This window comes from Cyclopterus lumpus, chromosome 18, assembly GCF_009769545.1.
Source record: "Cyclopterus lumpus isolate fCycLum1 chromosome 18, fCycLum1.pri, whole genome shotgun sequence".
NCBI classification, from domain to species: domain Eukaryota; kingdom Metazoa; phylum Chordata; class Actinopteri; order Perciformes; family Cyclopteridae; genus Cyclopterus; species Cyclopterus lumpus.
This window is the reverse complement of record NC_046983.1, coordinates 3,651,570-3,675,275: the sequence shown is the minus strand read 5'-3', so window position 1 is coordinate 3,675,275 and position 23,706 is coordinate 3,651,570. Positions and strand designations below refer to the sequence as shown.

At 41.7% G+C, this 23,706-nt stretch overlaps 1 protein-coding gene across 1 annotated transcript; it reads right to left on the bottom strand.

Moving 5' to 3' along the window:
* Positions 1-757: 757 nt before the first annotated feature.
* On the bottom strand, positions 758-13,577 carry LOC117748115 (transmembrane protease serine 9-like). The gene is made up of 12 exons (XM_034557742.1): positions 13,514-13,577; positions 11,995-12,015; positions 11,716-11,878; positions 11,092-11,357; positions 10,839-10,978; positions 9,165-10,246; positions 4,070-4,161; positions 3,310-3,330; positions 3,043-3,205; positions 2,604-2,869; positions 2,358-2,497; positions 758-1,723 (listed from the first exon to the last, which is right to left on the bottom strand). Exons 1-12 carry the CDS (start codon positions 13,572-13,574, stop codon positions 1,304-1,306), a joined length of 2,835 nt encoding a protein of 944 aa, XP_034413633.1. The 5' UTR covers positions 13,575-13,577; the 3' UTR covers positions 758-1,303.
* Between the last annotated feature and the right edge of the window lie 10,129 nt (positions 13,578-23,706).

Sequence of the window (23,706 nt, the reverse complement as noted above, 5' to 3'; positions counted from 1 at the left end):
GGTTCTTTTTCATGAAATACCAGTTTAGTCAGACAAACAGCTGCTTCAAATGAGCTAATCAGGGCAGCTTAACCAACACGTGCCCTCTCGCCATGGCAACCAGTGATACACACGGAGGAGAGATATGGAAATGTGGATGTGTCTCTGTGTCCACAAATACACACACAGGAAGGAAGCCAGTCAAGGAGGCTTCCTTCCTGTGTGCTCTCTGCTTATGTCTCCCCCCCACCCTGCGCTCTGCTCTCTCTTTATATCTCACCCCTTATGTCTATGTGCACGTGTCAGTGTGCGCGCGCGTCAACGGCCGATTGCCGACTCGCACGTTAACCGTCACATGCATGCGCGGTAACCGCAACGTGCACGCGAGCGAACGACCACCGTCACGTGCACCCGTGGGGGCTGCCACTGTAACTTAAAATGCAACTGTAACTTTAAATGTAACTTTAACTTTAAATGTAACTGCAACTTTGGTTAACTGTAAAGGATTGTGTTTGTGTAATCAAATTCCTGACTCCTACCTCATTCATTTTGTTCCACTTGTTAGGGTTGCTTCTCTTCAGGATTTATATGTGAGAATCTTCAGGAAAATATCCTCAATCAGCTCTGTTCTCTTTTTGTTTCCAGTGAATTTTGTGGTTTTCTAACTCGCTGAATTCTGTTTTTTTTAATAACATTTTCCCCCTTAATTTCTATTTGACAATTTCTAACACCTATTTTTATAGTAGAATGAACAGAAACATTAATTTGCAAACATAAATTAGTTTGCTAATATGTGCAATTCAGTTATTGGTTTATTATCCGAAGATATATGGCGTCCGTTCCATCTGGCCTGTATCTCTATGAAGAATGCAAGGATGAAACATTGCAGATAGTTGAGAAGGAATGAGGATCGCACCAGTTACCCATCACCCATCAAGGATTGTATGACATTTAAAATGTTGTGCAAATGTAGAGTATGACTGCACCGGTGAAAAGGTCAACTCTAGTTTATGTGTGGCACACCTGTGTTCTGACACATTTCTGAAAAACAAAAGACAATACAACATTTCCCAAACTTTTTCAAACAGTGAAACTAACATCAATCCAATCATCTACATTTAAGAGACACACAACTTCCCGCTGAAAAGATTAGTTTTTTGCTGATCCCCAGTGGTTTTATGTCTCACCTATTGCTACAGTGATGTATTGGTGTACCCCAGGACATTGTGACATCACTGTTGGGTGTGGTTACAGGTGCAACAGGATATATTTTTAATTCATGAAAAGAGTTGAGAGAAACATTTGCTCTTTGAAACCTTAAGCCTTAAACACCAACCAGCACATAGAGGGACATAACTAGAAGACAGATTGAGGTGAAGTGGGAGAAATGGATCACATTTTCACCACTGCCAAATATACTGCCATCCTTTCCAGTAGGGCATATGCTAGTTGGGTATGGTGAGGTGGTGGGGGTTGTGGTGTGAGTGGGAATCATGGTGATATTGGGGGTTGCGGTGGGGGTAGAACAGATCACATTTAAGTCGCTGTCCACTCCTGAAGATTTGTAGGTAACAAAGCCTGGTTCATTGCTGCCAGTGATGTTGGTGATCCAGTCCTGGTACTCGGACACACGGGTGTAGACTCCAGGAGTCATAGGCCTGGCGCAGCCTTCCCCAAAACTCACAACTCCGATCTGGATCCACACAGAATCTTTTTTTGTCACCAGTGGTCCCCCTGAGTCTCCCTGTGGAAAGCAATTGACAGTTGTTGAATCGGTGAGTGTATCTTCTAGTCTAGGAAGCACCAACCTTTCTGAAGCTACCTTTAATGCTGTTTGGGAACTCTCAATCAATGAATAGCTCTATGATGTATTTAGCATAGCTTAGCACAAAGACCGGAAGCAAGGGAGAACAAATACATATCTGTTCTTCAGAAGTTTTGTTGTTATGTCACTGCCAGAAATTGTAGGTAATGTTAAAGGTTGTTGCAACAAAGAATCTGCAACAAAAAAACTGGGACAACCCATGAAAACTAACAGAAGCTAATGCTAACATAACTGGATGAAACTAACAACAATCCGAAGACTCATGTGTGACTGAAATTAATACTCATTTATCTTTTGTTGGAGTCAAAGACAAACTAGTAGACGTATGTGTGATATGCAGCTCATTTATATTGCAGATTTCCGGGATATATAATTAGGATTTTAACATTATTTGGTATCCATTTGTATGGATATGAAATCTTCCCATGTGACTGAAATTGGAAGTACACATTTCACAGGACGTTGAACTGCAGTTTACTCTGCTTTCTTTCGTCTCCCAGTAAAGTTATTTGCTCAAGAAGGCATGAAATAAAAAAATAAAAATAGTGGTCACCTGACACGAATCCTTCCCTCCCTCTCTCAACCCAGCACAGATCATGTTATCTGTGATTTCAGAATAGGCGCATTTGCACTCATTGTTTCCAACGATTGGTAGATTCACTTCCTGAAGGACGTCGGCTCCGGAAATTGAATCTATTCAGATACATCAAAAGGTGAGATTCAAATTGTTGTGTAGAAAAAGACAATACCCATCAGTATGCATTTCTTTGTAATAGAAGTGTACCGTCTGTGAGCTTACCAGCTTGAGTATTACCAAAACCAGTGACCCAGCTGCTGACCCCGGAGTGGAACGTGCTCCCTGCCGAGGCCAAGCAGACCGGTTGTATGTAGTCTGTAAAATTCACCGGGGCCGACAGCTTCAGGAGACAGATGTCGTTCTCATTGGTTTGGGAGTCGTAGAAAGGATGGCAAATGATATCTTCAAGAGTCGTTGACACTTCGTTAACGTTGGTACCCGACTGGGTGAGGCGACCCAGATAAGCCGTTGTGGTGAGGAGTTCATTTCTAGAAGACAAAGAAGTAAAAGAATACATTTTAGTACGTTTTTCGCCTTCAGTGTTCCAGACTACCATCTCAGTTTTACAAATGAGGGAGTATTTGGACTTCATGTGCATGATTTTGTTTTTTATGACAATTGTCCAACATGTTGTTAGTTGATTGCAACCGTTATTCCTCACCCTGGTACGCAGTGAGCAGCGGTCAGCACCCACTGATTGTGAATTAGGGACCCTCCACAGAAGGGACCGTCACCATTGTTTAAACTGACCAACCAGGGCCAACTTCCTGAAGACGCATTTTGACCTCCCACAATTCTGGTGTTTTTTGGAGCCTGGCCACATACTGACAGAGAAAGGAGAACGAAAGAGAGTTGAACATGTCGACAGCTGAATAGCTGACAAATGGTGAAAGTTGAAGAACTAGTAATGGTGCTGTTGGATGCTTACCTGGTTGCCGTGAGTGACATCCTGAAATGTAGAACACAGAACGAAATTAAGCAAACCCGAAGACGTGCATTTCCGAACACAAGCAGAAATCACCGTTTCAAAACCATTTTGGCCATTTGGTTGATTTTGCCATACTTTGTCAAATAACCACTAATGAACAATAATCAGAGATCTCTGGGATGTAATCTGCTAAACAACAGCTAGTTTAACAGTTTCTTTTTCTGTTTCTTATTTAATATCTTGATAGTTAATTGTTGTACTCAGTTATGTTTTTTTTATATTTTATGATAATGGTAAATTATTTTAGACTATTACCACAATTCAATATTCCTATAATGTTTTCATAATACTGTCAACGTTCTTCATAGTGCTGGTCCGGTTTTATTGAACCACGAGGTTGTGAAAAAAATGGCTGGTAGAAGATGGGAAAATCTGAACTCAATCACGTTACCAACTTTTGTTAATTGCTCTCTTTAAATAATCATAGCTTCAATCTCATACTGAAAACTGTGAAGAAGCTATTTGATGGAGACAAGACGCTCATCACGTTGAAGAACGTTACTGAACTGCAGACTGACTTATTGGTGTCATGTTTTCATATTCGAATGGTTTCAAGAGTAACCAGATGGACATATGTTACTAAATATACAGTCTTTAAAGTCTCTCACATCAACTTAGGTTAAGAAGCCTGATAGTCTTGTACTCCTTCAACCCTTTATCAACCAAAAAATGAGTAATATTGTAAAGGAACGTTTCTTACCCACGGAGAAGAGGATGATCATCACCACAGCTGGACCACAAAGAAACTGGTAGAGACCCATTTTCACTGTGCCTCCTTCACTTTGTCCACACCGTTAAATACCATATTCAGAAAAATGCAGCTCCGCCCACAGTATCACACCTTTCCAATGAACCATCATCATAAGTTGTTACCTCTCACCAACCTGCCCGCACAACAGAATTCCTGCTTTCAGAACATGAGGCCGTCAAACGTGTTTGCCTTGATGCTTGTCTTTGTCTGCAGCTTGGACTTGCACACTAAATAAAAGCAACTATTTACGAGAGAAGAATGCAGTTACCAAAATATGAAGTAAAAAGTTTAATTCCCCATATAAGTCGTACATTTTCATTATAATTTATTGTACTCTCTACTTGCCATTGGGAACTTTCAGAGACATTGGATGAATATTGGTTTTATTAATGAAAGAAGCAAACAGCTTTATACGTGTACAGTTTCACATTCTTTAGTTTCTCAAGGAGATAAAGCAAGAAGACGTCAGAGGAGGTCGGATCTCTGATCTTTGTCTCTAGACTTTTGACACTGAAGGGAGATGGAGATGAGGATACCAGTGGAAGCCAACTCAACTGCCACAGAGTGAGAGATGGAAGAAGGTGATTCAAACCCGAGATGCAGAGATGCCAACAGCGGAGCAGCAGCCACCTCATACAGCTTAACCAAATCTGAACCGACAGGGGAAAACAATACAACGTCCAGGTGTAAATGAGTTTGATGTTTCTGGGCCAAATAGATTCAGACAATGAAGCAATCTCAGATATATATAAGCAATCTTAGATATAAATATTCATGAAACGGATCAATCGGCTTAAGACCTAAGGATCTAAATTAAATTAAAAATAGAACTGGTATACAATGTCCCTGCTTCTAAATCTTTTAACTGCTGAACGGTGCATTGGTAAATTGGATTGATAGACGTCAATCAATGATCTGAGTCACTGATTCTACCTGGTCACATGCAATATTTGTAATTTATTTGTGGTTCATTGTTATTCATTGTACTCTTCATCGTATTCTTTATTTATTCCGTTCATTTAGTTATTTTCTGTTACGTTGGTAGGTAGTCAAAGAATTTTGAAAAAATCATTTATAAAGAACTTAATCATTTGATTGATTCCTATCAAACTTCCCAGAAAATGGACCCCCGCTCATCCTTCTGGGTGACTTTAACATCTAGACTGAGAAGTCATGTGACCTGCTACTCTTACTGTCTTCCTTTGCTCTCTCTCTCAGTCCTTCCCCTCCTACTCACAAAGCTGGCAACCACCTTGACTATATTTTCACCAGAAACTGCTCTACAGCTAACCTCACTGTAACTCCACTTCATGTTTCTGACCATTTCTTCATCTCTTACTCTCTCCCACTCTTTGGAACTGACAACCCTCCCACAACGGACTCTGCACCTGTCCGTCGCAACATCCGCACCCTCTCACCCTCCTCTCTGGCCTCCTCTGTTCTGTCAGCCCTCCCCTCAACCGATTCCTTCGCACTCATGCAGCCTAACTTCGCCACTGACACTCTTCTCTCTACGCTGTCGTCCTCTCTTGATTCTCTCTGTCCTCTTACGACTCGAAAGGTCCTCAAGTCCTCTCCGGCTCCGTGGCTATCCGAACCGGTGCGCGCCGAGAGAGCCACTATGCGAGCAGCGGAAAGGAAATGGCGAAAATCCAAACACGCCAGTGACCTGCTTGCCTATCAATCTCTTCTCTCCTCCTTCTCTGCGTCCATCTCTGCAGCCAAAAGTCTGTTCTATCAATCCAGAATCGAATCCTCTTTATCTAACCCTAAAAAGCTCTTCTCAATTTTTTCCAACCTCCTTGACCCCCCTGGTCCCCCACCCTGGTCTCTCTCCTTCCCTTCCTCTCCAAAACTCTAGAGCGAGCTATCTTTAACCAAGTCTCCTCCTTTCTTCACTGTAACAACCTTCTAGACCCCCACCAGTCTGGATTCAAGACAGGCCACTCAACAGAGACTGCCCTCCTTGCTGTCTCTGAGCAGCTTCACACTGCTAGAGCAGCCTCTCTCTCCTCTGTCCTCATCCTTCTAGACCTTTCCGCTGCCTTTGACACAGTGAACCACCAGATCTTCTTGTCCTCCCTCCAGGACCTGGCTATCTCAGGCACCGCGCTCTCACTCTTCTCATCCTACCTCACCAACCGCTCTTACCGGGTAACCTGGAGAGGATCTGTGTCTGAGCCTTGTCCTCTGACTACTGGGGTCCCTCAGGGTTCAGTCCTTGGTCCTCTTCTCTTCTCTCTGTACACCAACTCTCTTGGCTCTGTCATTCGCTCGCATGGCTTCACCTACCACAGCTATGCTGACGACACCCAACTGATCCTCTCGTTTCCCCAATCTGAAACACGGGTAGCAGCACGAATCTCTGCCTGTCTGACCGACATCTCTCAGTGGATGTCCGCTCACCACCGGAAAATTAACCCGGACAAGACTGAACTTCTCCTCCTTCCAGGAAAATGCTCTCCCACCCACGACCTAACTATTAACTTCAACAACTCAGTGCTGGTTCCGACTCCGACTGCCAGGAACCTCGGAGTGACGCTCGACAGTCAACTCTCCCTGACTGCCAACATTGCCGCAATAACACGCTCCTGTAGGTACATGCTGTACAACATCAGGAGAATACGACCCCTTCTCACTCAGAAGGCGGCACAGGTTCTGGTCCAGGCTCTGGTCATCTCACTGCTGGACTATTGCAACTCCCTCTTGGCAGGTCTACCTGCTAATGCCATTCGACCTCTACAGCTCATCCAGAATGCAGCTGCTCGACTGGTCTTCAACCTACCGAAATTTACCCACACTACTCCGCTCCTCCGCGACCTTCACTGGTTACCGGTGGCCGCCCGCATCCGCTTCAAAACATTGGTACTTGCGTACCGTGCTGCGAACAGATTGGGTCCAGTCTACATCCAGGACATGGTCAAACCGTACACCCCAGCTCGTTCACTTCACTCGGCTTCTGCCAATCTGCTTGTAGCTCCTTCACTTCGAGCTAAACACTCAACAAAGTCACGACTGTTTGCTGTGCTGGCTCCTCATTGGTGGAACGAGCTCCCCATTGACATCAGGACAGCAGAAAGTCTCTACATCTTCCGTCGCAAACTAAAAACACATCTTTTTCGACTATACCTTCAATAGGTAGCACTTAAATGCCGTAGGAGCACTTAAATGTCCCTTACCAATAGCACTTTGTTGTTTAGCACTTTAGTAGCACTTAAATGGCACTTACGGATAGTACTCTGTAGTTTAACTTTATTGAAGAAATTGTACTTGCTTGATTCTTGTTGTTCTGAGTTTGGACTCATGGTTTAATGCACTTATTGTAAGTCGCTTTGGATAAAAGCGTCAGCTAAATGACATGTAATGTAATGTAATGTAATGTAATTTGTGTGTTACATGAATAAATATGTCCCGGTACTTACCAATTACAGCCGTGTTTAACTGTCTGTCTTTTTGTGACGCTCTTTTCACAGTCCAGAGTGAATCACACTTTCAAAACTCACCGTCTATTGTTATTGTCTAATTTAAGCTGCTCATTGTTCAGCAGAGTAAAATCTTACATAATCTTTGTTGTGACACACAGGTGTGTTGAAATGTCTTCTTAGGACTGTGTGTGTAACCTCCCGACTCCCTCATTCATTTTTTTCCGCCGCTTCTCTTCTTCAGGATTTATCTGCACGAATCCTCAAAGACTTGCAAACATCTGGAAAATATCCTCAATCAGCTCCGTTCCCTTTTTGTTTCAAGTTAATTTGTTTTCTAACTCGCTAAATTCAGTTCAGTGTTAAAATAAATCAATAAAATATTCACCTGAATTTCTGTTTCACAATTAGTAACACCTGCTTTTATAGCATGGACACAAACATGAATTTCCAAACATGAATTAGTTTTGTAATATTTGTAAGTTAATAAATTGTTTAAAATCCAAAGGCATGAGGCGTTTGTTCCATTTGTAGTTTCTAACTAGAGAGATTATGTCACCGTCAGGTCATAATCACGCTGGTTCTAGATTGTGCAATCATTATGCAACCTGAGAGGAGTTGTCACCCGGAAACATTTAATGTTTAATTTTACATTATGTCATACGGTGGTTTGTCTTTCATAGATACTAGAAATAAAGTAATAAATGTGCTAATTTCGGCATTAGCATTGGGTAAAATAAACCATCTTGCTCATAAAAACTATGACGTTTTTTTTAATTTGTTTGTTCGAGACAAATCTTGCGACCAGCGACGACGCCAAATCGTGCAAGGGAAAGGACACTATTTTAATATATTTTAGCGTTGTGATAATAATGTGCACTTCAGATGTTGTAACCAGACAAGCCTCAACTTCACGTGCACATTTGCAGTCGGTACAAACTTGAAAAACAAAAAGAAGGTTGTTGTTGTTTCGGTCCGTTGCTCGGTATCTATATGAAAAATGAAGTGTTACAAATAATTGTGAAGGAATGAGGATCCTACCAGTTTACGCCCAATAAGCAGTGAATGACTTTGAGTATGAATGTGCTGGTGAAAAGGTCAACTGTGTGTTATGTGTGGCACACCTGAGTTTTGACATATTCTAATCAATTCAGTTGGTGGAGTGATACGTAGAGTAAGTAGAGCTCCTGAAAACTACACAAATACATTTAATGTATGTTTTCATTGTCTATTTTAAATTATTATCCACTCTTAAACTAGAAGGCACATCCAAATATCCATTAAATGTGATTATTTTCTGATTATGTCTAGTTGGATTATTGTCTTACAGGGCATAATATCATCAGGTAATTTACGTTTTATATTTCACCAGTACTTTCTTATTTGAATGATCAAATAGTCTGTTAGATATATCAACAAATGTGTTTATTTCATGATTTTATCATTAAATATTTCTTAAAAACAGTTATCTGCAAGACAATACAATACATTTCACAAACTCTTCAGTTCTCTTCGTTTCACTTTCATATTTACATGGCAAGAAGAAGGCTCATTATAAAACGCAGTGTATGAGACATTTGCACTCTGAAACCTTAAACTGTTAAATAGTTAGACATTTTCACGTTTCTCCATCCAGCACATAGAAGGAAATCACTAGAAGACAGAGTGAGGTGTAGTGGGAGAAATGGATCACATTTACACCACTATCAAATACACTGTCAGTGGTTACGGTGGTAGTGGGAGTCATGGTGGTGGTGGGGGTTATGGTGGTAGTGGGGGTTGCGGTTGTAGTGGGAGTTGTGGTGGTAGGGGTAGTGGGAGTCATTGTGGTAGTGGGAGTTGCGGTGGTAGTGGGAATGATAGTGGTAGTGGGATTCATGGTGGTTACGGTGGTAGTGGGAGTCATGGTGGTGGTGGGGGTTACGGTGGTAGTGGGAGTCATGGTGGTGGTGGGGGTTGCGGTTGTAGTGGGAGTCATGGTGGTGGGGGTTGCGGTTGTAGTGGGAGTTGTGGTGGTGGGGGTAGTGGGAGTCATTGTGGTAGTGGGAGTTGCGGTGGTAGTGGGAATGATAGTGGTAGTGGGATTCATGGTGGTTACGGTGGTAGTGGGAGTCATGGTGGTGGTGGGGGTTACGGTGGTAGTGGGAGTCATGGTGGTGGTGGGGGTTGCGGTTGTAGTGGGAGTCATGGTGGTGGGGGTTGCGGTTGTAGTGGGAGTTGTGGTGGTGGGGGTAGTGGGAGTCATTGTGGTAGTGGGAGTTGCGGTGGTAGTTGGAATGATAGTGGTAGTGGGGATCATGGTGGTTACGGTGGTAATGGGAGTCATGGTGGTGGTGGGGGTTACGGTGGTAGTGGGAGTCATGGTGGTGGTGGGGGTTGCGGTTGTAGTGGGAGTCATTGTGGTAGTGGGAGTGATAGTGGTAGTGGGAATCATGGGGGTTGCGGTGGAAGTGGGGGTCATGGTGGTAGTGGGGTTTGTAGAAGAACAGGTACTATTTAGGTCGCTGTCCACTCCTGAGGATCTGTAGGTAACAAAGCCTGGTTCATTGCTGCCAGTGATGTTGGTGATCCAGTCCTGGTACTGGGACACACGGATGTAGACTCCAGGAGTCATAGGCCTGGCGCAGCCCTCGCCAAAACTCACAACTCCACTTTGGATCCACGTAAAACCGTTTTTTGTCACCAGTGGTCCCCCTGAGTCTCCCTGTGGAAAGAAATGGACGGTTGTTATAATAGGTGAGTGTATCTGCTAGTCTAGGAAGCACCAACCTTTCCGAAGCACGAACTCTTTAATGCTGTTTGGAACTGTCAATCAATGAATAGCTCTATGACGTATTTAGCATACCTTAGCACAAAGACCGGAAGCAAGGGTAAACAAATACATATCTGTTCTATTTTGTTCTTAGGTTACTGCCAGAAATTGTAGGTAATGTTAAAGAAGAAAAAAAAACAACTGGAACAACCCATGAATACTAAGGGAAGCTAATGCTAACATAACTGGATGAAACTAACAACAATCCAAATACTCAGGTGTGACTGAATTTAATACACATTTACGTTTTGGGTAGACAAAGACAAACTAGTAGACGTATGTGTGATATGCAGCTCATTTATGTAAATTTGCAGATTTCTGGGATATTAATTAAGATTTTAACATTATTTGGTACCTGTTTGAACGGATATATAATCTGCCCCACAACTGAAATTGGAAGACAAAGTACATATTTCCCAGAAAGCTAAACAGGAAAATAAAATCCTCAAGAAGGCATTACATAATAACAAAAAGTAGTAGTCACCTGACACGCATCCTTCCCTCCCTCTCTGAACCCAGCACAGATGACGTTATCTGTGATGAAAGGATAGGTGCATTTGCACTCATTGTTTCCAACGATTGGTACGTTCACTTCCTGCAGGATGTCGGCTCCAGAAGATACATCTGTTCAGAGAGATTTCAAAAGGTATGACTTAAATTGGTGTGCAAACAAAGACAAAACACATGTATGCAGTTTGCATTATTTAGTGATAAAGGTATACCGTCTGTGAGCTTACCAGCTTGAGTATTACCAAAACCAGTGACCCAGCTGCTGACCCCGGAGTGGAACGTGCTCCCTTCCGAGGCCAAGCAGACCGGTTGTATGTAGTCTGTAAAATTCACCGGGGCCGACAGCTTCAGGAGACAGATGTCGTTCTCATTGGTCAAGAAGTCGTATGAAGGATGGCAAATGATATCTTCAAGAGTCGTTGACACTTCGTTGAAGTTTGGACCCGACTGGCTGAGGCGGCCCAGATAAGCCGTTGTGGTAAAGAGTTCATTTCTAGAAGACAATGAAGTAAAAGAAAACGTTTTAGTAAGTTTTTCGCCTCCAGCATCCAGACTACCATCTCAGTTTTTCAAATGAGGGAGTATTTGGACTTCAGCAACACTGCTGGTCTGCATGTGCATGATTTTCTTTATCATGATTACTGTCCAACACATTGTTAGTTGATACCAAGTTAAAGCAAACTGCAGAATTTACATCACATATAAAGCATGCTGACCCTGATTAATAAACTATATAAGTGAGGTCATATTTAACATGATTCTCGACTCATTCTGTGATGGTTTCTATTAACAAAAGCTAACAAACCATAAACAAAGTTTGTCAAAGGAACCTTGCAATAGTTATTCCTCACCCTGGTACGCAGTGAGCAGCGGTCAGCACCCACTGATCGTTAATTAGGGACCCTCCACAGAAGGGACCGTCATCATTGTTTAAACTGACCAACCAGGGCCAACTTCCTGGAGACGCATTTTGACCTCCCACAATTCTGGTGTTTTTTGGAGCCTGGCCACATACTGACAGAAAAAGGAGAACAAAAGAGAGTTAAACATGTTGTTTTGTGCAACAAGTCGGCGGCTAAATAGCTGACAAATGGTGAAAGTTGATAGTAATGGTGCTGTTGGATTCTTACCTGGCTGCTGTGAGTGACATCCTGAAATGTAGAACACAGAGAAAAATAAGTTATGCCAACATCTTCAGGGTGAAGCAGATCATGATGTGCATTTCCACACACAAACCAAAGAGAGACTATTGTATCAGGAATGTTCTCTTGTATCAGGAATGTTCTCTTGTATCAGGAATGTTCTCATGTATCAGGAATGTTCTCTTGTATCAGGAATATTCTCATGTATCAGGAATGTTCTCTTGTATCAGGAATGTTCTCATGTATCAGGAATGTTCTCTTGTATCAGGAATGTTCTCTTGTATCAGGAATGTTCTCTTGTATCAGGAATGTTCTCATGTATCAGGAATGTTCTCTTGTATCAGGAATGTTCTGCAGTAGGTGATGGAGAGGGTGGTCCGGGTTCTCCAATATGAACAATCATTTCTTCAGTGTTCTCCTCTCCACCACCTGTTCCTGATAGTCCTGTTTGCAGCCAATGATGGAGCCGGCCTTCTTCACCAGTTTCAATTCCAAATGAATTATTTTGGACTATTTACACAATTTAAAATCCCCAAAACTGTAATACTGTTTAATAGTGTACATGTTCTTCATAGTGCTATGGTTGAAGGGCCTTGTTTTATTGACCCATAAGGTTGTGAAACAACGGCTGATGGAAGATGGCGGAAATATCTGATTCAGTATTATGTTGGTTCTTCACTCCACTGAACATCACCACAAATTAATTAATCACGGAGAAACAGAAAAGACAGGAAATGAAGCACACCTGATTACAACCTCTCTAACGCCACTTTAGTGACTTGAATTGATTAGATTTTTGATTACATTCTAAAATCATTCATTTGGCTTGTTTTAGTAGATGAACTATTAGCTTCGATCAGCCTAAGAGTTCTGTTATTGAGACCCTTATCAATCTCATACGGAAAACTGTGAGGAAACAATTTGATGGAGACAAGACTGTGGTGGCTGGGTGTGGTTAGGCTCAGCTGCAGAGGGTATGGGGGAAGTACGCTCAGGGAACGGCACCAGGTGGAGGCCTACTTGGCCTCACCTGGGTCTAATGATGATTGCTCCCATTATAAGTGTGCAGGTGGACAAAGGAGCGGGGTGCTGGGATTCGATACCTACGCTGCTATCCACAGGAGTAGATCAGCGGAACGCACTAGGAGACCGCATCCGCCTGGAATTAATAAAAACACCCAACTAGTGCCTGTCTCTATTGTCTCTGTGCTAGGGGAAGACCACCCGCGGTAACTCATCACGTTGAAGAACATTACTGAACTGCAGACTGACTCGTTGGTGTCATGTTTTCATATTCAAATGGTTTCAGAAGTAACCAGATGGAGATAATTTACTAAAGATAAGAGATATGTTACTTAAGATAATCTTAAGAGACTTGGCTTCGTCCTGGCATCTAAGATTCAGCTGCACCGCAAGACCGATTACAGAGACCCCCAAATCAGTCTTGTATTCTTTCAACCCTTTATCAAGATAAACATGTGCAATATTATAAAGAAAAGTTTCTTACCTCCGGTTAAGAGAATCATCATCACGGCTGAAGCACAAAGACAAAACCGGTAGAGAGCCATTTTCACTGTGGCTCCTTCACTTTGTCCACGCCGTTAAATACCATATTCAAAATGCGCAGCTCCGCCCACATTAGCGTAGTTTCCAACTCATCATCATAAGTTCTTATCCAGAACCAACCTCCCCACTTAACAGAAGAAGTCCTGCTTTACATGTTTGACTTGATGATGTCAAATGCCGGTCTTTGTCAAGCTTCATTACAGCATCTAATCATTAGAGAAGAATGCAGTTCCCGTCATATTAAGTAAGTGGTGGAATTACCCATGCAGGTCCTACTTGAACACTTTAAATACATTGGATGAATATTGGTTTAATTAATAAAAGAAGCTAACAGGTTTATACATGTACATTTTCATGGCTGTCACGTTGTTCAGCCGTCGAAGAACTTCTCAGATCTTACAGAGTAAAAAATGTACACTGCAAAAGTACTGGCATTAAAATATGCTTCTTACCACTCTGCATAATGCTCAGTGGCCCTTTTCAGAATAGTATATATATTATATTGTAAATCATAGAGGGAATAATGACCTGTTTACATTCTTTCTTCTTCTGTACCGGCGAAAATCTGGTTGAGAAAAAAAATACAATATTTGCGAAAAATTGTACTTGGATTCACTCACAGTTTAAAGTTTGAATTAATTTAAAAAGATCAAAACCCAATGGCTCATGTGACAATTGGTTGCAGCTTGTTGTTGTTTATGTCTGTTTATTTATTCTGAGAGTACGGCCCCCGAAACCAGTTATTATCTTTAAATATTACAAGTTTGTTGTTGTAAGGACAATGAATAGTGTGACGACATATCTGAACTTATCACAACGAATAATAATTTTAATTTCTTTTATCCATTTGTCTGGATGTTGGTCGAAGATGTTCGCCAAGAAAAAAACAGTTATATTTTGTGTGCATGTTTTGATATTCATGAACCATATTTATTCTGTTTCTATCGAGACGTGATGGTTTTCAACATTTAGGCTCATTAAATAATTTTCCTGTGTATTGTAGAGGTAATGTGACCCTTGACCCTCATTTAATGATACGTTGCTTTGTGGGACACATTAAGCTTCATTTAAAGCTTTATTTACAATGCATTTTATCTTCTTATATGGCCTAATTTTGTTTTCTTTGTACGAGAAACAAACAGTGATTTGTAAAGAAGTAAAAACACCTCGTCACCACAGCCTTTTATTCCTCTATCCAAGTTTTGTTTTTTCTTCAGATGACTTATGGCCTTAGCTATTTCATTTACCCGTGCTTGATCCATGAGTAACAATAACTCATTGTGCCAAACAGAAGTGAGATGTTTCTTGCCGTAAAGAGTGCTTTGTTTTCATTGGCTCTTGTTCGCTCCACTACGTCGAGTCGATCAAAGTCTCGAACAACTTTTGTTAAGACGCCGACGGGTGTGTCCACTCGTTCTGACCGATGACATTTTGGTCTCCGCCCATTCATTTTGTTCCACCTGTTGGGACGGCTTCTCTTTCACTTTTTTTTACGGACTTTTGAGGAAATTATCTTCAATCAGCTCTGTTCTCTTTTTGTTTCCTGTGAATTTGGTTGTTTTCTAACTCTCGAAAATGCTGTTCAGTGGTTTATTTTGTACCTTTTTAAATTCTATTTGACAGTTAGTAACACCTGCTTTTATAGCGGCGTGAACAGAAACATGCATTTGAAAACATACTTTAGTTCAGGTAATATGAGTTAATAAATTGTTTAAAATCCGTCTCTAGTTTCTAAACTGGAGAGATTATGTCACCGTCGGGTCATAATCACGCACGGCAGATCAACTGGTTCCAGATTGCGCAATCGTTATGCAAGAGGAGTTGTCAACAGGAAACATTTAATGTTTAATTTTACATTATGTCATACGGTGGTTTGTCTTTTATTGATACTAGAAATAAAGTAATACATTGTGCAAATCTCGCATGAGCATTGGGTAAAATAAAACGATGACGTGTGGAGGTATAGAGCGGTTCTTGTATTATTTAGCCCCTTTGGTAGTACGTGCAGCTCATGCCAGGAAGAAGGCTGCTGCTGCGATGATGATGATGTCAACAGCCGAATACAAAAAGAGGAATTTGTTTGTTCACATCCTCCTGAAGTAGAAAAATAAAAGAGGCGATCTTGCGATGGGACCACACCAGCGGCGACGTGCCAGGGTTTCAAAGTGTGGGGGAGTGGGGTGTTCCTGGTACAGTAACCGTGTCAAGGAACTCAATAATACCTGCCGTTGGTCATTAATAATAATAACAGTGTGCACTGCAGATCCACCCCTACCTGCTTTTTATTTAAGCTTTGTAACGATGCAACGATGCGCGCTAATTTGGCGGAAGTTGTGGCGAGATGACGGATGCCTGTTGCTTCATGTGCACATGTTGCACATTTTGGAGTACAAACTTTAAAAAAAAAAGAAAGACACAAGAAAGTGGGAACAAGAAGGTTGTCGGGTCGGTCTGTTGCTCGGTTTCTGTAATGAGGTTGTGATGTCGTGGAGGAATGAGGAGGGCACGAGTCACGCCCATCGAGCATTCCACCACAGTGACATTTGTTTATGAGTTTTTGGTCTCAATCTCAAGTTTCAAGTCTTCTTCGATACAGCGTGATGTTCATATTGTAAATTATGGTCATTTAGAGTCAAACAGATCATAAAGCAGGGTATGCTTTAGGGGCGGGGCTACAAGGTGATTGACAGGGTTGCTACCAGAGTCGTATACAACGTCTATATCACTCCTCCGCAGTCGAAATATGGTCACTTCTGTTCACTGGTTGCAAAAAGCCAAGATGGCGACGGCCAAAACGCCGAGCTCGAGGCTTCAGACTGACGTCGTCATGACGACTACGTCCACTTCTTATTTACTATCGATGCTAAACACCAGGCGGCAACCTCCGGCTCTGGAGACGGAAGTCAATGCCTGCAATCTGCATTCTTTCTAATGGCCTCCAGGGGGCGACTGTGTACATTGAGAGCAACAAACAGTCAAATGCCTTTGTATTTGTACACATACTTGGCTAATGAAGCTGACTCTGATTCATATATCGTTGAGTATACAGGTGTCAATGATGAAAGGGTGAATATAAAAGACGGGTTTGGTGAACGCAAAGGAGGGATGCAAATCAACGGTCCGATTTAGATTGACAGGTGGAGGCTGCGGCGCGAAAATGAAAGGTGGATTCTGGACTAATGATACTGATTAACTGATGCAATCACATGAAACCTCCTCATCCCTCTCAATCACACTGACGGGGGGCAGAGGGACGGTATTGATCTTGGAGGTGAGCCGTGAAGAGGGCAGGTCTCCTCTCTGTGTGTGTGTGTGTGTGTGTGTGTGTGCGTGTGTGTGTGTGTGTGTGCAAAGAGAATTCCTTCTTCCTCATATTCAAACCTCTGAGTTATTGAATCCCATCGCTGCACTTGTTAAACTAATCGAGCCAGTTGGGGAAATTGTCAAAATATAAAAATGATATCTCATTTTAAGCCTCGAGTCAGAAGAAGTTTAAATTATTATTATTTTTTTTTTTTTAAATCGGGGTCAGGCGCTAAACTGACGTTCCCACTAAAATGCTGAACCATTTAAGTTTTAATGAGCCAATCAGCCTGCTAAACATCCGCTTATTAGAACCTCATCTAAATGTTCATAGACATGAAATCGCAGTCGTCGATGATCAAACATCAACGGCGAGCGTCTTTTCCTCCCACGAGGTGACAATAATAATGTGCATTTATTGCTGATTTTGCTTCTCGCCGTGACAAAGACGTCAAGACGAGCGTCGTCATTGTTTATAACGCGCATGCAACTCCCCGAGGCCTCGATGAGTCGGCACATTCGACAGACGTGACTCAGAGCGGCGTCGTCATCATGCCCGAGTCATCCTTCAAATGCAAATGCTGGTGAGTAAATAAGGAAATCATACAATCGGAAATGATTTGAGCTATTGCTCGTTTATTTTTAGAGGATCTGGACCACAATGGGGTAAAAGATGGACCAGGAAGTAGGTTTAAGCTGATTGCATACCCAGGGCAGTATATAATAAACTATATATATTGTATATTAGGAGGATAAAACAACCTTGTGGTCATCAATAATTTGCACCAGAAGAGATATATAATAACACACTTCACTGCTTTCACAATCCCAGGAATAAACGCAGCGTAATATATAAATAAGTTGAAGTGCAACTTCACCACCAGGCCTGAGCTTGAGTCCACCCACTGCATCATTTTGAAAAATGCAAAGAATAAAAATGGTCAAGGGACTGAAATGTGTAACCACGGCCCACTCCAGCTGTAGGAGCTTAGAGAACATGTCCAGTATCTAGAGCTTAGCTAAAGGCTAAGGCTAATGTCTAAAGGCTAATGTCTAAAGTCTAAAGGCTAAAGTCTAAAGGCTAATGTCTAAAGTCTAAAGGCTAATGTCTAAAGGCTAATGTCTAAAGTCTAAAGGCTAAAGGCTGAAGTCTAAAGGCTAAAGGCTAATGGCTAATGTCTAAAGGCTAATGTCTAAAGTCTAAAGTCTAAAGGCTAAAGACTAAAGTCTAAAGGCTAAATTCTAAAGTATAAAGGCTAAAGTCTAAAGGCTAAAGACTAAAGTCTAAAGGCTAAAGACTAAAGTCTAAAGGCTAAAGTCTAAAGGCTAAAGGCTAAAAGCTAAAGACTAAAGGCTAAAGGCTAAAGGCTAAAGTCTAAAGGCTAAAGTCTAAAGGCTAAAGGCTAAAGGCTAAAAGCTAAAGACTAAAGGCTAAAGTATAAAGTCTAAAGGCTAAAGGCTAAAGGCGATCGGCGGCGTCCGACAACCAGCGATGACGACCGCTGTTCATGTTGATTTGTCTCGTAACTTGCGTTGTGTATTTATTACCTCATGTAAACAACAGTATGCCGCGATCTTTCCCCAGTTGCTTCCTGTTAAGAATGATGTTCTTTTTGAAAAGTCAGGAAATGGATGTAAAACGCACAGAAAATAAGGAGGTTTTTCGTAGGATGCCAGTATGAGTATACGTTGAAAATTAGCACCTATGGGACACTGAATTGACCCTGAAAATGTTAATCAACGAATTGGGGAAGCTTCGTTAGCGGCTATTCCTGGAACCAGTACAACCAGTACAGCAGGAAGGAAGAGTAAGAAGCAACGATAACAAAGAAAAAACTATAGATTTATAAATAATCCCTCCAAACTTTCTCTGCCTCGTCAAAACTTTGCTTCCCTTCGTTTTGCTTCACACATCGAGGCCGTTTATCTGCTTTTCTTTTCCCGGTTAATGAAATGTAAAATGCAGCCGGCGGCTCGTTCATCTCCACTCGTACGTTAGTCGGGTCAATAAATATCGACGGCGTCGACAGCCGCCCGACTGCTAATCCCCGGGCTAACACTTGTACTGCAGAGTGCAGTGTTGACTCGGATTGTGTGTGTGTGTGTGTGTGTGAGAGAGAGAGACGGAGAGAGACTGTATATGTGTGTGTGTGTGTGTGTGTGTTTCATCTCTTGGCATCTGATTGGTTTTTCCTGGTGGAAAAATGTGGAGGCATTCATATATATATATATATATATATATATATATATATATATATATACTGTATAAACATATATCATATTGATGCAGGTGCACTGGAGAGGCTTGGGTGGCGTCCTCACAAAGGGTTTTTTATTTTTTATTTTGGGGCTAATTAACAACGTTCACTATCATCTGTTCTGGCTGCTGACCCACACAGCGGAGTCCACGGCTCTCTCTCTCTCTTTCATCCTCTGCTTCCCTCTCCTCTCCCGCTGTGTCTCTTCATTCCTGTTCACACGTTTCAGGTTCCAGATCGCTGTTTGGATCATCCTCTTCTTTTTTTTTTTTTTTTTCACACAAAAGTTTGTATGATTTTTGTTAAAAATAGCATCGCTGGCACGAGTGTGGTGAAGATAAAATAACTTTTAATGACTCCGCGAGCCAACCGAGTTATGCAATGGGAGAGCGGTGGGCTGGAGCCGCTCTGCTCTTGTAGCCTGGGAGGAAAGATCTCTCATTCTTTATGGAAATGTTAATAAATCGAACTGTTTTGAAGCCTCGAGTTCGGCGATCTGGCCGTCGCCATCTTGGAATACGGCCGTCGCCATTGTTGTTGTTTTTTATTGTGCAACCAGTGAACAGAAGTTATCATATTTGGAATGCGGAGGAGGGACGTATATGTCTTTGGTAGAGGCAGCGACCTGTCAATCACCTTGTAGTCCCGCCCTAAAGCATCCCATGCTTTATGGTCTGTTTGACTCTAAATGACAATAATTTACTCAGTAGAGAGAATGCAGCTTTAACACATGAAGCATAGACTTCTATACAACCAGAGGAGTCGCCCCCTGGTGGTCAGGAGAGAGAATGCAGCTTTAACACATGAAGCATAGACTTCTATACAACCAGAGGAGTCGCCCCCTGGTGGTCAGGAGAGAGAATGCAGCTTTAATACATGAAGCATAGACTTCTATACAACCAGAGGAGTCGCCCCCTGGTGGTCAGGAGAGAGAATGCAGCTTTAACACATGAAGCATAGACTTCTATACAACCAGAGGAGTCGCCCCCTGGTGGTCAGTAGAGAGAATGCAGCTTTAAGACATGAAGCATAGACTTCTATACAACCAGAGGAGTCGCCGCCTGGTGGTCAGTAGAGAGAATGCAAGTTTAACACATGAAGCATAGACTTCTATACAACCAGAGGAGTCGCCCCCTGGTGGTCAGTAGAGAGAATGCAGCTTTAAGACATGAAGCATTGGTGTGTGATCATAAGAGTGCCATTTCTAGATTAAATTACCAACCCCCGAGTATGTTATATATATATATATATATATTTATATAATTCCGCCGTGTTTATTTCTGTCCTGACGAGAGTCGGCAGAGCTCTGTGGGAGACTTTAGAAAACTTCCCTCAGCTTCCACGTGAGCCCGAACGCGGAGTTTTTTTTTTTATGAATGCAAACTTATTCCTGTCTCCTCGGAGCTCTTTGTTGCTGCTGACTGACTTCCTGTTGTTGTATTTTGTGTGCGCGTCTTAGATTCTCCCTCCACCTTTTTTTTGGGTCTCGTTTGTCGCATCTCCCCGGTCTGTCTGTCAAATGTCATCAGAGACGCTTTCAGCCTTCACAGGAACCTGTGTAGTCATGTGTGTTGCATAAGGGTGTTATTTTAGTGTTTAATAGTGTGTGTGTGTGTGTGTGTGTGTGTTGAAATGAGCTCAAATCCACTTCAATCCATCTCTCTGCATTAATCAAGTGTTGGTCCTAATCCCTTTCTTTAAATAACACACACACACACACACACAGTCGTGTTTTCAATACCTTGTGGGGACATTGCATTGACCTTCCTGGAGACTTCCTCTTACCAGTAACCGCTACCAGACGAGTCATAACCCCGACCCTAAACTTGACCTTGACCCATGTCTCCACATCGGGACCGTGCGATCAGATTTATGTCCCCACAAAATGGGTAAAACACACACAAATGATATAGCAACAAAAAAAAATACACCAGAGGGAATGAGATTTTATTCACGGGGACATGCACACACTCCTGGTCCCTCATTATGCAAACCAAACACACACACACACACACACACACACACACATGGTGGATTGTAAAATTGAGAAAACCGTTGTGTCTTACATAAATTCACAGAGTAAAACACACACACACACACACACACACCTGTGTGGACCAAAAAACAAACGAATTCTTGTACTCCGGGCATTATGCAAACTTATTCAAACATCCTCCTACACGCATACACCTCCGACCACCTGCCAGACGGGTCCTCTCCTGGCTACACAAGTCGACCTGTGAGAGTACAGCGCTGTGTGTGTGTGTGTGTGTGTGTGTGTTGCATTTATGTCAAAGCCAGTAGTGTTTATTTTACCCTTGATCTGCTTATCTCTTAATAATTAAAAATGTTGAATCCTGCCGTGTCCAGGTGTTTTTCATGATTGATCTTTACTGTTTTATTGGACAAAAAAAAAGAAAGAAAAAACCTGTGAGCTGCCTTAATAACCATTTAAATAAAAAATAAAAATAGGGGATTTCTGGCCTATTGATGATAATAATCCCTTTTGCGTTTGTGCTCATTGAGGTTTTACCTTCAGGATTTTCATCAAAAAAACAAACAAACCTAGAGAATCAAAGTAAATGAGAGAAAGAAAAGTGCCAAGTCGTCTTTTATCATCGTTGGAGGCGAAATGAAGCAAAAACAATGAAAGCGTCATAATTACCTCTGAAGGCTGCAGCGGAGAGGTACCGATTGTCTTCATGCAGATTCCCCCGCTGTCAACAACCAAACAATAAACAACACTTGCAATAATTAGAAGTTCAGGTTGTTGTTGTTGTTGTTGTTGTTGTTTTCTTTGTACAATGTCAATGTTCTCTTGTTCATGTATTTTCAGATGAAGTCTTTTTCATTCACACGGGTCAACAACAGCCAAGTTATACAGCGTTTACTCACATTAATTAAAAATTAAATTGAAGGTGTATAGTTTTATTTGAATTTTTTTGCTTGAAATAAATCCAATATTTTTTTTTGTGGTTAAAAACAAAAAAAGACAATTCTGTTAAGTTTCAGCCAATATTATTTATATTTCTACATTATTTATTATTATTTAATTGTGGCTCAACCCTTTTGATTAATCCATTTTAAAGGCAGTCCAGGGTCTTGAAGTTAAAAGAGTCATTTCAAAAAATTCAGATTGACTTCAACAATTTGCTCATTTGTGTAATTTTTGCCTCAAATTGAGGAACTTAAAATGTCAACCCGAGGACAAAGAACACACGTCTGTTTCTCCTGAGGTTATCTCACTTCTTCACTCCCTCAGGCTGTGTGTTACGCAACAAAAGCTCCTCCTCCTTTTATTTTTTACATCCAGCACTTGTGTGTCGGTTCCATTACTTACTAAATAACTTTCTTCTCCTAAAACGAATTAGGAAACAGAATTAAGTCTCCTGCAAACGTGTGTGTGTGTGTGCATGCAAACATTTCTATTCTAATATATATATATATATTCACTCCAAAACATTTTAAAGACAATGAATCAATGTGTTGGACTTTTGGGAACGACATCAAGAGGCCAGATGAGCAGTTCTGTGCCATCGCATTAATAATTGAACAATAAACACTTTTGTGATAGAGATACGAACGTGTCCTCGAAAAAAAACAACTTGTTGAATTTGACCCGATTTTGAATAATTGATTTTCAACCGCGACGTAAGCAGCCAATGATATTTGGGCCGACACCAACTCTGGCGGAACTAATTAGTTTACACTTAACACTGAAGACCGTGCAAGGGCGTCCTCTCTCTCTCTCTCTCTCTCTCTCTCTCTTTTTCTTTCTGTCTCTTTTTCCAAAAGTCAATGAAGGAGAAAGAGACAAACAACCCACTTCCCTGATGAAATGAAAATAATTGAAACGAATGCTTCACCTTGAAGACACTTCCGTGGAGTTGTCCTCTGCATGCAAACCGAGTGGGTTTTTGTTTTTGTCATGGAGCCCAAAGAAAACAAACAAACAAACAAAAGTCAGAGCAAAACATTTCAACCAGATTATTTACGTTGTCTTAATGTGACTCAAATATACCTGGCAGCCTTTCCAGTGGCCTGGAGCCATCACCTCCTGTTATGATAATGATCCAATTATCTAACTACTAATTAATTTCACAATTTTCGAGAAGCACTTGGGGAAAGACACAGACACACCCACACAAGGAGAACTCTCCCTAAATAGTTGTTGCATTGGTAACACTTGTTTGTTGATACTGCAGGATTTTTGTTTTTGCAGTGTTGGTTCAAGTCGTTGTTTTCACTCGTCATCTTAACAAAAGGCGTTCGCCAATAAGCTGCTGAAGGAGACTTCCTAAACATCATCGCGCCACAAAGCACCGTGACTCGGGGGTTTGGTTTGCGGCCAAATGTGAGCTCTTTACTACGGACGATTTGCATTCTTGCTTGTGCACGGATTATGCCACGGAGGTTATGTTCAGAAGAAATCCCAAAGCCAACGGCGAAATCCCATTGGCTTTTCCCATTGGCGAAATTCCATTGGCTATTCCCATTGGCGAAATCCCATTGGCTTTTCCCATTGGCGAAATCCCATTGGCTTTTCCCATTGGCGAAATCCCATTGGCTTTTC

Bases quoted from the DNA above. Each gene is read 5' to 3' on its own strand.
- LOC117748115 (XM_034557742.1), bottom strand. From the start codon at position 13,574: ATGGCTCTCTACCGGTTTTGTCTTTGTGCTTCAGCCGTGATGATGATT. The intron at 3,331-4,069 runs GTAAGAAACGTT...TCTACATTTCAG, and splicing joins GATCATCCTCTTCTCCGTGG to GATGTCACTCACGGCAACCA. The intron at 2,498-2,603 runs GTAAGCTCACAG...GTATCTGAATAG, and splicing joins TTTTGGTAATACTCAAGCTG to ATTCAATTTCCGGAGCCGAC.